The sequence below is a fragment of the Osmerus mordax genome, chromosome 17 (assembly GCF_038355195.1).
Source record: "Osmerus mordax isolate fOsmMor3 chromosome 17, fOsmMor3.pri, whole genome shotgun sequence".
NCBI classification, from domain to species: domain Eukaryota; kingdom Metazoa; phylum Chordata; class Actinopteri; order Osmeriformes; family Osmeridae; genus Osmerus; species Osmerus mordax.
Genome location: NC_090066.1, coordinates 10,398,029 through 10,411,186, shown reverse-complemented (window position 1 = coordinate 10,411,186; position 13,158 = coordinate 10,398,029). Strand labels below are relative to the sequence as shown.

The window sequence follows — 13,158 nt, the reverse complement described above, 5'->3', positions numbered from 1 at the left end:
TCCCTGCCTCCTCGATGCAACACATACATACATGACATATGAGGCAGGGAGCAATAGAGATATAATCCCCCGGAGGGATCGAACAGACAGACAGCACGGGGGAGAAAGGGGATGGTGGAGGGCGGCAGCAGCACTGATCATACAACAACCGGGGTGAGTGTGGGCATATCCGCGCGTCTTTTAAAGACGCCTTATCGGACGTGGCCCAATGGATATGCGCTGCTAACATGGGTGTGGTAGTGGGCAGAGGAAGGAAGGTGGAGTAAGACGCCTTACGTCCCCGATGACTTGCCTCGGGGGGAATGTCCTTGTACTTACTGTAAGTCGCTCTGGATAAGAGCGTCTGCTAAATTAATAAATGTAAATGTAAATGTTAGCAGTCTGAACTGAGTGAAGATCACACAGAGAGAAAGTCGGAGACCGATAAAGCTCTCTCCCCACACAACGTCGTTCTCAATTCCTCATTCAAGAAACACAAACCCAGGATTCGAAGCAACGTCCCTACACATCACGATCTATTATGCACACACATTACATTTACATTTAGTCATTTAGCAGACGCTCTTATCCAGAGCGACTTACAGTAAGTACAGGGACATTCCCCCGAGGCAAGTTGGGTGAAGTGTCTTGCCCAAGGACAAAACGTCATTTCGCACTGCCGGGAATCAAACTGGCAACCTTCAGATTACTAGCCCGATTCCCTAACCGCTCAGCCATCTGACCCCACACACAGAGACAAATGACTTCCAGTTTTACCTGAGGTTGAAATCTTGGTGTTCGTTGCTGGTTTTGGATTCAGCGTTTCTTATGGCTCCAGTCAGAACTGTGGTCAAGAGTTTGTGGTTCCAGTTGGTGCTGAAGTGTTCTGCTTGGGTTCAACTAGACGTGGGGAGCAAGTGGATCTGGACTGAGGTCTGGTTCTAGGCCACAGCGGGTACAGCTGGCATATCCAGAACTGGCATGGAGCTGGCAGTGCCCACAGTCTTTCCCCAGGATGACCACAGCATGCTGTTCTTCCTCCTGTTCCTTCTCAGCCTCGTCTCCAACAACTTCCTGGTCATATTAGTGCCGCCCCGGAACAGAAACACACCCTCATCACCCCTCTGAACATCCTCATCCTCAGACTTATTTACTTCCCCGTCACCCTCCTCGCCACAGTCACCAACTCGTATGGCTACTATGTCCTCGGAGAAGGATTCTGCATCATACAGGGCTTGGCGATCAATTACTTTGGTAAGTCGGTTTAAAAGGTTTACATGTTCCCTCTTCCACATGCACTCCATGCTGTGCATATTCATGTGTTTTTAAAGTATGGTTCTGGTCAATAAAAACAACTGAAAAACGTGTTCCATGCACCACAATGTGTAATGGAGGAGGAAGACCAGCTGTGTTCACATTCTAACATAACGGTTGGTAACAAGTAGTCTCTGTTTTACAGATAAAGTGCACCAAAGGGTTATTTTCTTAAATAGGCTGCCATGCAAAGTAATTTAGGCTTACAGCATTACGGTGCGAGATGACCAAATGAATAGTCGGCTATAGTTTATTAGGCTGGCAACCATCAAAAAGCAATACCAAATGAAACACAAAATGATAACTTTATTGAGAACAACATTTAGTCAAGCATCTGTGATATGAGAGTGAGAGTGAGAGAGAGAGAGAGAGAGAGAGAGAGAGAGAGAGAGAGAGAGAGAGAGAGAGAGAGAGAGAGAGAGAGGGCTTGGCGATCAATTACTTTGGTAAATCGGTTTAAAAGGTTTACATGTTCCCTCTTCCACAAGCACTCCATGCTGTGCATATTCATGTATCCATCACAATGACCATGTATCCTCAACACAGTGTCATCCGAAATAATAATCTGCCTTTAACAACCTTACATTGACCTGGCACAATCAGAACCAGAAAACTGTAGTTCGCGGTGCGTCACCACAGCAGGGCTTCCCCGTCTCCTGTCCCTCAGCCCTTCTTAAACAGTATTCAAAATCAACAGGTTCTATCCACAAGCTCCAAAACAGCTCTTACCTTTTTTTCTATGGTGCGTAGCTACAACTAGGCAGGCTTTGAGGAATTTGATGGGAAATCACCAACCGCGGATGTTGCACTTCTGGCTTGGCTCGCCAAATTAAGACGTATTAGTAGCCTACCCAATTGCTGTTATAGTACCAAGTCAATTAATGGAATCGCCAAATACAAGTTCAAGTTCAAAATCAACATATATATTATAGATCTATGAAGTGCAGGTGTCTGATACACTCAAGTTGAGCATCTCAGAAGACTGGACCAATAATACAGGAAATCAAGGGAGTTAAATGGTATCACAATATGGGAGGATGGGTGACTATTAGCATAGCCTTCGCAAGCACACAAAAAGGACACCGCATGCTAGATAGCTTTTGTTTAGGTTTTTAGATAGGACTCCTAGAAATGGACTCAACGTTCCATGTCCTCATGAGCTAACATAACAGGGTAAAGTTCAAACATTGTTTATTCAGAGCATTCAAAACAGTATACAAGTAATAAAGTAATCATTAGTTATTGTTAATGGATCAGTGGTTAAGGACAGACCTCTTCCGTTTCTTTGATGTCCTAAAACCCATTATCAGGGTGGTGCCTTGCCTACTAAATGCCTAGAAAACCCTGCTACAGATATATCACAAAAATGAAGTGATTTAAGACCCACTCTTTGGAGTGTCAGGGTTGTGTCAGCAGCAGAAAACCTTGACCTACTTGTTAACCTCATCTGTTAAAGAATCCACCAATTAATATCTATATGTACAAGTTTGTTTTGCAGATGCTAAACTGAATATGGGTAATACTGGTGTGTCCTCACCATAATAGTCTGGTCTATCTACATTAGGAGACTAGTCTCTTTTCGTTGTGATAATAGTCTCTCCTCCCTGTGATACTGGTCTCTCCTCAATGTGATACTGGTCTCTTCTGACTGTAATACTGGGCTCTCCTCACTGTAATACTGGTCTCTCCTCACTGTTATACTAGTCTCTTCTCATTGTAATACTGGTCTCTCCTCATTGTAAAACTGGTCTCTACTCACTGTGATACTGGTCTCTCCTCACTGTGATACCGGTCTCTTCTCACTGTAATACTGGGCTCTCCTCATTGTAATCCTCTGGATCCGAGTATATTGGTACCCTTGAAACTACAACCCTTCTTATACTGTTTAGCTTATACAGTCAGGTTAGAACAGGGTAAACATTAAATAACATTTATAACTAGAGAGGATACAATTTCTGGGGAAATTGTAGGGTGTGCTTGCTTGCGTCGGTTGCACAGGGGTCTGTATATTTTATATAAAAATGCATCGGGCCTACTTATTATTTATAAAGATTACATAGATTTAAAAGCATCTTTTTTTTGCTGCTCATTTACAACTCAAAATACGAGTGAAGTGTAGAATGAAATATGATGTCTTCTCATTTCCCCTGCAAGAGGCAGCTGACAGGCTGAATCAAAACGAATACATTTGGCAGACCGGTGTAAAAATTGACCTAATCTCTATGACTTAAACGTCCTTTTAAGTTGTCCCTTCTCGTGATATTTTCAGGCATTTAGCCTACTCATATTGCATTCATTCATTAATAAAGAACCCCCTTTGAAGATTATTCTACGACTTTACCGGCAGAAGATAGAATCGCGATTCAAACAGTACCATCTGCTAACTGAAAATATGCCCCCAAAAACGTAAATAAACTTGACATTTATTTAGTGGAAAATCGCTCATTCATAAAAAGCTCACTGGTAGCGATCATTGTCAGTAACAACGCAAAATGCGATATAGCCCTGTGTGGAGAAGCTGCCCCGGTAAATTGTACTACTACAGTACAGTACTAGACTACTGCTGTGTTCGTCTTGGTAGCGATTGCGTTGGTTGAATTCGATTTAACGTTCCGTTGTACGGTTTAGGCTGAAATTAATTATTTTCATGAACAGATTGACAAAGTTTAGGCTGTGGCAATGAAGTTCAGGTTAGTAGTCAGATTGTTTCAACTATTGAAAGACTTTTGAGTAAGGGGAGTGCCGAACATGTTCTGTCACCGTTTGACTTGAACAGCTGAGGAGTTTTTGTTAGCTACTCACACTAGTGTCTCGGGTAGGCTACAGCGTTGCAGTGAGCTACACTGGTTTGAAACCACAGGTAATGGTAATTTCACCAACAAATCGTTTACTAATGTCAGAATAAATCATATAACGAAAATGTATATGTGAGGAATGTTTATTTTAACGATTGAAAACAGATACATCATAGACCACTGTAGTATGTGTTGCCCGGGCAACACAGGCTAATGTCATGATGCTAATACTTCAGTGAAATAGTAGACTACTGTTTCCGAAAGTAGATGTACTTCCTTAATAATATCAGCTTATATTGTACATTACACATCACAATTGTGTGTCATATCACAAAGTAAAATGAGTAAATAGTTATCACCCTGGCCTCTTTTCTTGTGGCGTTTCTGCAGCTGCCTTGCAGTAAAGCTATAGTTAGCCTAGCTATCCCCCAAGTTAACAGATGCGAAACGAATGTTCTGCCAAAGGTAGTCACGCGTGTTTTCGTGACATTATTGCAGACCGGTGTAAAAATTGACCTAATCTCTATGATTTAAACGTCATTTTAAGTTTTTCTCTTTTCATGATATTTTCAGGCATTTAGCCTACTCATATTGCATTCATTCATGAATAAACAACCCCTTTGAAGATTATTCTACGACGTTACCCGGCAGTAGAAGATGGAATCGCGATTCAAACGGTACCATCTGCTAACTGAAAATATGCCCCCCAAAACGTAAATAAGCTTGACATTTATTTAGTGGAAAATTGCTCATTCATAAAAAGCTCACTGGTAGCGATCATGGTCAGTAACAACGCAAAATGCGATATAGCCCTGTGTGGAGAAGCTGCCCCGGTAAATTGTACTACTACGGTACAGTACTAGACTACTGCTGTGTTCGTCTTGGTAGCGATTGCGTTGGTTGAATTGGATTTAACGTTCCGTTGTACGGTTTAGGCTGAAATTAATTATTTTCATGAACAGATTGACAACGTTTAGGCTGTGGCAATGAAGTTCAGGTTAGTAGTTAGATAGACTTTTGATTTAAGTAAGGGGAGTGCCGAACATTTTCTGTCGCCGTTTGACTTCCTAAACAGCTGTGTACTGTAGCTAGATGTTTTTGTAGTGTGTCTCGCGTAAGCTACAGCGTTGCAGTGAGCTACACTGGTTTGAAACCACAGGTAATGGTAATTTCACCAACAAATCGTTTTCTAATGTCATAATAAATCCTACAACGAAAATGTATATGTGAGGAATGTTTATTTTAACGATTGAAAACAGATAACGCTACATCATAGACCACTGTAGTATGTGTTGCCCGGGCAACACAGGCTAATGTCATGATGCTAATACTTCAGTGAAATAGTAGACTACTGTTTCCGAAAGTAGATGTACTTCCTTAATAATATCAGCTTATATTGTACATTACACATCACAATTGTGTGTCATATCACAAAGTAAAATGAGTAAATAGTTATCACCCTGGCCTCTTTTCTTGTGGCGTTTCTGCAGCTGCCTTGCAGTAAAGCTATAGTTAGCCTAGCTATCCCCCAAGTTAACAGATGCTAAACGAATGTTCTGGCAAAGGTAGTCACGCGTGTTTTCGTGACGTTAGTGACGCAGTGACGTTAGTAGCGTCAGTGACTGTGGCTAGCAAATTAGCCACCGTTAGCTTCACTTTTCGCCACAAAAACGTAACTTACACTTAAACCATGCAACGGAACGTAAATTCCAATAGAAGCAACTCAATCGCTACCAAGACGAAACTTTTGACACCTACGTTGTCTATGTAGGCCAAATATTGACTGAGTTTTAGGGGGGCAAAAAGAAATAAAAAAAATAATAATATATATGTGAGAGAACAAAGGTTGTGCTCTCGCCGAAGGCTTGAGCACACCCAATTACACTCTACATTTCCCAGTTACTGTAACTAGCCACAAGGGGGCAGAGAAGGCCTCAAAACTATGGTGTCCAGCAAATGTTTAGTATGTGTAGTTTAGAATGTTTACAGATGGAGTGAAGATGTCCCCGTTGAGAGCAGATTGTAAACCACTCTAAACTGCACTCTTGGGTCACATTACAAAAAAGCAAGCCAACAGAAATTTCAAGAAGCTTAACCTGATGCCAAGATTGTTTAGTTCTTAGAAATAGTTCAACTTTTGTACTTTTACTTAATTTAAGATTCGTATATGTTTAGTGTTTTGCACCTCCCTGCCACAGTAAATTCGTTTGTATAACATACATGGCGAATAAACTGAATTCTGATTCTGATGTTTGCGGATGCAGGAGTCGATAAGCTGCTTTTAAGACATTTGAAATGTTTATTTGCTCACTCAATGAAACTAATAACGTTTAGCACTTCAAGATACCAAACCCAGCTGTGGATGCATTGTTCCATCTGTCTCCTTGTCAAACACTGATGTATAGTTTTTATTTTATTAAATAATGATCCTTTACTCTGTGTGTATGTCATTTCTTCTATGTGCTGTTTTTTGGCTGTTGCTGGCTAGCAACAGTCACTCCCAGTAGACTTATGTGGAAAGAGTGTTGTCTCTCTCACCAACGGTATCTAAACATTCCTGACCTGTCAACAGGAACCCAACCTCTTTGACACACACACACACACACTAGACATTGTACTCTACAACACAACACATACTAAAGTGGTAGCTTCTAGACAGTGTTCTAATTCAAGATCTCAGCTACTGTGGATCGAAACAACACATACAGCTATACACAGTTGAACAAAACCAAGGCGCAAATGATAGCAATATATATATATTTTTTTTAAAGATTGTGTGCTAAAAGTCATTCAAAGGTCCACAATGAGGTCACCAACTGGACCAAACTTTATCAGGCACACCAGGCCAAGAATATGAGTGATGTGATGGAGGGACACCTGTCTGAAACCCCCCAGTGACTCTGCTTACAGAGAACAGAGAAAATGCCGACCAGGCCACGCATCGCCTGCCAGCCCAGTCTGGAAGCTGCTCATCTCTTACCCTCTTTTCAAATGTTACCAGCTGACGTACGCCACAATAGTTATTCTGAGGATTTGAGTTGTTATAATTGTCTAAAAATATGAAATCCCACCAGAGGACATGAAGAGATCAAATCATTTTCCGGATTGTGTTATTGTGTATGTAAAATATTGAGACTAATCTTTTGGAGGGCTAGGGTCAGTCACAACAATGTTGAGTGAATGCTGATAAAGGTACTTAAGAAGTACCAAACCAAAATGGACATTGCTTCTGTCTTTGTACACAGCTTCAGTGTGGTTGTGTTTGTGTGTCTGGTCTGTGATTACATGTTTCTATCATGTGTGTTTCTCGTTTATGTTCAAATTTTCTCTGACACAAGTTCTGTGCCCTCTCTCTCTGTCTCACTGTGTCTCTCTATCACTCTCTCTCGTCTCTCTCGCTCACCCTTTCTCTTCCTCTCTGTCTCTATCTCTCCCTCTCTTTCAATTCAATTCAACATGCTTTATTGGCATGAATGTTCAGGTTAAAAAATGTTGCCAAAGCGGTCTACAGTCTTTCACAGTCGTCCTCTCTTACTCTTAGACTCAATCGCTCTCATGTCCATTTGGGCTTTTTTTGGCTTTGAACAAATCACTCAGGATACACAGACAACAGGCTGTCCCTCCCAGTGGGACGAGTTAGTCTCTCTCTCTCTCTCTCTCTCTCTCTCTCTCTCTCTCTCTCTCTCTGTCTCTCTCTCTCTCTGTCTCTCTCTCTAGCTCCCTTACTCTCTCTATCCCCCCACCCATTTTTCTCTCTCTGAGCTCACATGCTTTTCATGGCTTCTATCCTCTCTGACCACCGCCTCCCAAAAAAGCCCATGCATCATGGCCCGCACCTCCCTACACTCCCCCCTGAATGATCCCTCTTTTAAGGCCCAGGCAGCAGCTGGAGAGATTATGAAGGAGAGGAGAGGGACACACACACACTTGCAATAACCAGACGTCCCCTCTACTCTACACTGCGACCGTTCCCTACAATCGGCTGGTCGGACCCTTCGTCTAGACTCCAACCAGGAGGGACCACCCCGCTCTGACTTGACTTCAACCCCAGGGAGACCTCAGCCAGGCCAGGCTCCGAACCCCTAACAGAGTCCCCCGTCCCCCGTCCCCGTCCCCGTCCCCCCCGTCCACCAGGAGTCTGAACACCCTGACATAGCAGAACCTGGAACCATGAGCTGCTTTGGTTACAGGAGGGAGCTGAGCAAGTATGAGGACATGGACGAGGACGAGCTACTGGCCTCCCTCAGCCCAGAGGAGCTGGCCGAGCTGGAGAAGGAGCTGGCGGATATCGACCCCGACGCCAACGTGCCCATCGGGCTGAGGCAGAGGGACCAGACGGACAAGACGCCCACCGGGACGTTCGACCGCGACGCACTGCTCCAGTACTGGGAGAAGGAGACAAGGAAACTTATGGAGGACGAGAGGGAGGGAGGCAGCACCAAGCAGGTCAGCTAAGCAGATGGTTCACTTGGAGACTGTTCTGATGAATACTCGTCTGCATTGTATATAGCATGTTCTGATAAAAAAAGAAACGGGGGACAATACATGAGCTATTTATGTACATCGAGACACAAAAAGTAGAGGACACAGCAGCAGACAGTGACAGAGACAAAGAGAGAAAAATACATGGTCTCCTTGTATAAAAGAGATGGGATCATTCCAGCATCTTTCAGCCGTTTAATTGATCTAACAGTAGTTTAGCTGACCTTACACATAAGCAAGATCAACTAAGCAACTTTCCAATGTTTGTCATTTGAGTCAATTGACGTTTTCCATGTCCCTGACTGCCAGTTGGGTTGGGCAGGAGGAAATATGTGGAGGGGGGCGATAAGGGTAAGCTGATAAGCTTAGAGGCATATCGGGTGGTGAGTGCCAGTTTGTGAATGAACAGACTTCCACTGTGTCTGAATGTAGGATGAAGAGGAGAAGAGTGAGGAAGAGTGTGTGACGGACAGCGACAGCGAAGCAGAGGACAAGGATGGAGAGAATGAGAAAGACAAGAAAGGGTGCGAAGATGAAGAGGAAGAGGAGGAAGAGGAAGGGGAGGAGAGTGAGGATGAGGAGGAGAGCGAGGAAGAGGAGGAAGCAGTAACGGAGGAAGAGGACGATGAAGAGCAGGCGGAAGAGGAACCCAAAGTGGAGCTGCCAAATGATTCTGGTCCTACTCCATGCCAGCACACTCCTCCCAACCTTCTGAAACCCCAGAGGGTGGAGCCTATGCGACTAACCCCGCCCCCTCCTCCCCCTAACGACCCCAACGCCAGCCCCGGAAACCCCACCGTCGTAGACGACGCTCTGGAGCGCGTCCTTGCCGACGACCCCGAGCTCACCGAGGTCAACCTCAACAACATCGACGACGTCGCTCAGGAGACGCTGGTCCGCTTCGCCGAGGCGCTGAGGTCCAACACCCACGTGCGCGTCTTCAACCTCGCCAACACGCACGCTGACGACTCGGTGGCGCTCGCCATCGCCAAGATGCTGCGAGCGAACAGCTCCATCGTCAGCCTGAACATCGAGTCCAACTATGTGACGGGGAAAGGGGTCCTGGCGATGGTCCAGGCCCTGACAGAGAACAGCACCCTCACAGAGCTACGCTTCCACAACCAGAGGCACATGTGTGGAGGACAGGTCAGTATCCACACCTCCACACTAAAACCGAGTCTAGTCTGATGTATTCGTAGCATGTAATATTATAATACATTCTAAGCCTTATTCTGTTCACTATTATTGTTATTATTCACCCTGTGAAGACAATGTGAAGACAATTCCAAAATAAACTTTCCTCCCGTCACATCTTTCTCTGCCCTCTTTCTCCTTCCTCACACCCTCACCCTCCCTCGGTTCTCTTCCCCTCCCTCTTCTCTCCCTCTGTCTCTCAGGTGGAGATGGAGATGGTGAAGCTCCTGAGAGAGAACCACACCCTGATCAAACTGGGTTATCAGTTCCTCTTACCTGGCCCCAGGATGAGCATGACGGGCATCCTGACCCGTAACCAGGACCGCCAGCGCCAGCGGCGCCTCCAGGAGCAGCGGCAGGCACAGCAGGGGGCCGGCCCAGCGACGGGGCCACTTAACCCCCGCACCAGTGCACTGCAGAGGGCGACGCCGGCAGCCTCGCCCCGCACCTCGCCCTGGTCCTCCCCCAAGCCCCCGCCCAAGCGGCAGCACCCGGCTGTGCCTGTGACACCACCACCTCCTCCCCCCCCGCCGCCTCCTCCCCCACCCCCGCCTCCCTGCCTACCTCAAGCCGAGAAGAGAAAGCCTACCCGGAAGATTGCCGAGGTGATCAAGCTGCACGAGGAGTCCAGCAGGAAGCAGGGGAAAGGGAAGGGGAAGAAGGGGAAGAAGGGTGGAGGGAAAGAGAAGGAGACCAGCAGCATCCTAAAGGAGCTGAAGAACGCCCTGAGGCCCGTGGTGGAGAAGCGGGGGGAGGAGTCCAGCCGGCCGTCCACACCGCTACGCTCCTCCCGCGACCAGCTCATGGACTCCATCCGCAACAGCAGCATCCGCTCCCTCCGACGGGTGAGTGTTGTGTGTGTGCGGTTGTCTGGTGTGTGTCCTCCAGTCATCATCAAACATAGAGGAGCGATACGTTTTTGCCACGTAATGCCTCATTAAGAAACGCCAGGAAACAGATCCTAACAGACCAGAACAGACCTAACCTTAGAGGGGTTTACCAGTTACACACACACACACATTATAGGGGAATGTGGTCAGCACATTCTGCATTAATACTTCACCACCAGCCTCACATAACACTGGAAACAACCAACATCGCTCCATTTAGGGAATTTGTGAAACAGGATATAGGAAAGCAAGCAGACGCTATGTCATTGAGGGGGAAAAAATGATAAAAGCTAGTGAATCTTCCGACTGAGAGGCTGGTTGAAAGGAAATAATGGGATTCCTGGGTACCTTAGCGCGTAGTCAAACTGTCGAAAGGGTATACGTGCTTTAGATTTCTGAGGTGACATAAGCGCCTCAACCTGGAAGGCTCGGTGGTTGACTGGACTGTTCTAATTCTAGATAGAGAGAGAGAAAGTGAGAGAGAGACAGAAAGAGAGAGACAGACAGAGATCGTGAGAGAGACAGAGAAAGTGTGAGTGAGTGAGTGAAACACACAAATGGTCATCAGAAGACTTACCACACAGAGTAAAACAATGTTGTTATAGTCAGTATAGACGGTATATCTGTACGATGGTGCAGCTAGTTATGTTGTTGGCCACAATGGAAAATCAGTCTTGCCCTCAGATGCCAGGGTCACTTGGCTGTAAATCCCTGCCACTTAATGCAGATATAAATAGACCCATTTAACTGGACCTTGGATAAGAGTTGCCTCCCTTGTAATCAAAACACAGCACACACTGTATCAACGAGCCAGACAACTGTAAAGCTGTACACTTGTTGATGGACAGCGATCAAGTTAATGCATTGTGACCATACTTCCATTTTGAAGCATACATAGTATGCAAAAAAACATAGTATTACTAAAAGAAACACACATAAAATGAGAGCTGACAGACCTGTCGAATAGCAATCTTGAAACCTTTCCTGACTTAATGGTAGCTCGGTATGTTCTGGACAGTTTGAAGAGTATTTGAAGTATACTCACACATGGTCATGAACTTGGAGGATCTGACAAACGTTCTTTGTCCATTGCAGGTCGAGGTTCCAAACATTCTTATATAATGAAGATCGTGAATATTCCACCAGGACCTACCAAGAAGAGACAAATCAGACATTTCTACAACAATAAACTGGAAATGTGCATAGTTACTGTTACCTTTACTATAAATTTGGAGGATTTTAATTTTATTTTTTTACAAATAAGTTACTGTACTTTATACAGTATAAAGTGTTTACTGAATTCATATTTTGTCATTTTAAATGTTTAATGTATAAATGTAAATACTCTGCTGTTGGAGGGCAAGGTAATACGGTAGCCTATATTATGAAACATAAAAGTGAGTTTATGTGTGATTTTACGTTTATTTAGTTAATGGTAGGTTTTGGCAACTAATTAAAAATAATAATGCAATGACAATCCTGTCCGGTTTGAACATCCTCAACTGTGTTGATACTGTGCGTGAGAAAAACTGTATATATTCAATAAGAGTAACACATTTATACAGGTTAGGCAACTGTTAACCTCAACACACAGTCAACCGCTGTCAGGACACTTGCCAAATGCACTCATCCCAGAACTTGCTCCTACAGGGAATTTTTCCAAGACACACAAACACAATTGGATTATGAGCTGCGCACGGCGGTAACAAGCTACAGCAATCAGATAATAACTCATCTGCGTTTAAGGCTTGGATGGGTAAAGGTAATCTCCTGACCCGCTGTACACCCGACAGGTTTTGAGGAAAGGATCAAGCGTACACGGTTTTGGATGATGCTGGATAGAACTCCGGACTCATTTGAATTGCGCAGCTGTTCACAGCAAGCACCGAAAAAGCACCACCATTTCGTTGATAACTGTCTCTCCAATAGTTTGTATCATGCTTTTCTTCTCTGTAAAAATGACTGAAGACTTGTAGGCTACTCCTCACTATAACGCAGTCTACTGAGAGTAGTTTATAAATAAGAACGAGCGCGCAGGCATGCACACCGAATTTGAGAAGGAATGTTGCTATTGGCCTTTTACATGTATTAACATTGTAGATGTACAGATGCTCCATAATAACACTCCTGACTCATGAAACACAAGACGCGCCTTGCGGTAAACATCCCAAGGTCATGAGAACGCTGAGTCACCAATGTAGGCCAAAACCCTTGGCCTAGCAAAACACTGTGCTTATGAAACTTTAATCCCGTTCTCTAATCAATACATGTTTATCTCTGATACACCAAAGTCAGTGAGAAAGTCATATGAACTGAAAATGACTTACTGCATTTGTATAAATAGCAGATATACTAGTAACGCACAATAATGCAACTGTATAATATACAGTATTATACATACTATAAACACTGTATATGAAGAGGGGGTGGCTGCAATTAATACTGTGAGCTACTGTGACCCCTGTTTGTGTGGGTATGGTTGGTTTGGATATGGCCTTGGAAGT

The 13,158-nt window shown here is 44.5% G+C and overlaps 3 protein-coding genes across 3 annotated transcripts in view; 2 read left to right on the top strand and 1 right to left on the bottom strand.

Moving 5' to 3' along the window:
- LOC136959951 (E3 ubiquitin-protein ligase TRIM39-like) overlaps positions 1-13,158 on the top strand; it is a 210,835-nt gene that overhangs the window by 80,919 nt on the left and 116,758 nt on the right. The window lies entirely within an intron of this gene.
- LOC136959948 (E3 ubiquitin-protein ligase TRIM39-like) overlaps positions 1-13,158 on the bottom strand; it is an 88,566-nt gene that overhangs the window by 48,207 nt on the left and 27,201 nt on the right. The window lies entirely within an intron of this gene.
- LOC136960120 (leiomodin-2-like) lies at positions 8,235-12,131 on the top strand. The gene is made up of 4 exons (XM_067254462.1): positions 8,235-8,534; positions 9,003-9,716; positions 9,968-10,609; positions 11,750-12,131. The coding sequence occupies exons 1-4, from the start codon at positions 8,259-8,261 to the stop codon at positions 11,774-11,776; spliced, it is 1,659 nt and encodes a 552-aa protein (XP_067110563.1). The 5' UTR covers positions 8,235-8,258; the 3' UTR covers positions 11,777-12,131.

Bases quoted from the DNA above. Each gene is read 5' to 3' on its own strand.
- LOC136960120 (XM_067254462.1), top strand. From the start codon at position 8,259: ATGAGCTGCTTTGGTTACAGGAGGGAGCTGAGCAAGTATGAGGACATG. The intron at 8,535-9,002 runs GTCAGCTAAGCA...GTCTGAATGTAG, and splicing joins AGGGAGGCAGCACCAAGCAG to GATGAAGAGGAGAAGAGTGA. The intron at 9,717-9,967 runs GTCAGTATCCAC...TCTGTCTCTCAG, and splicing joins GGCACATGTGTGGAGGACAG to GTGGAGATGGAGATGGTGAA.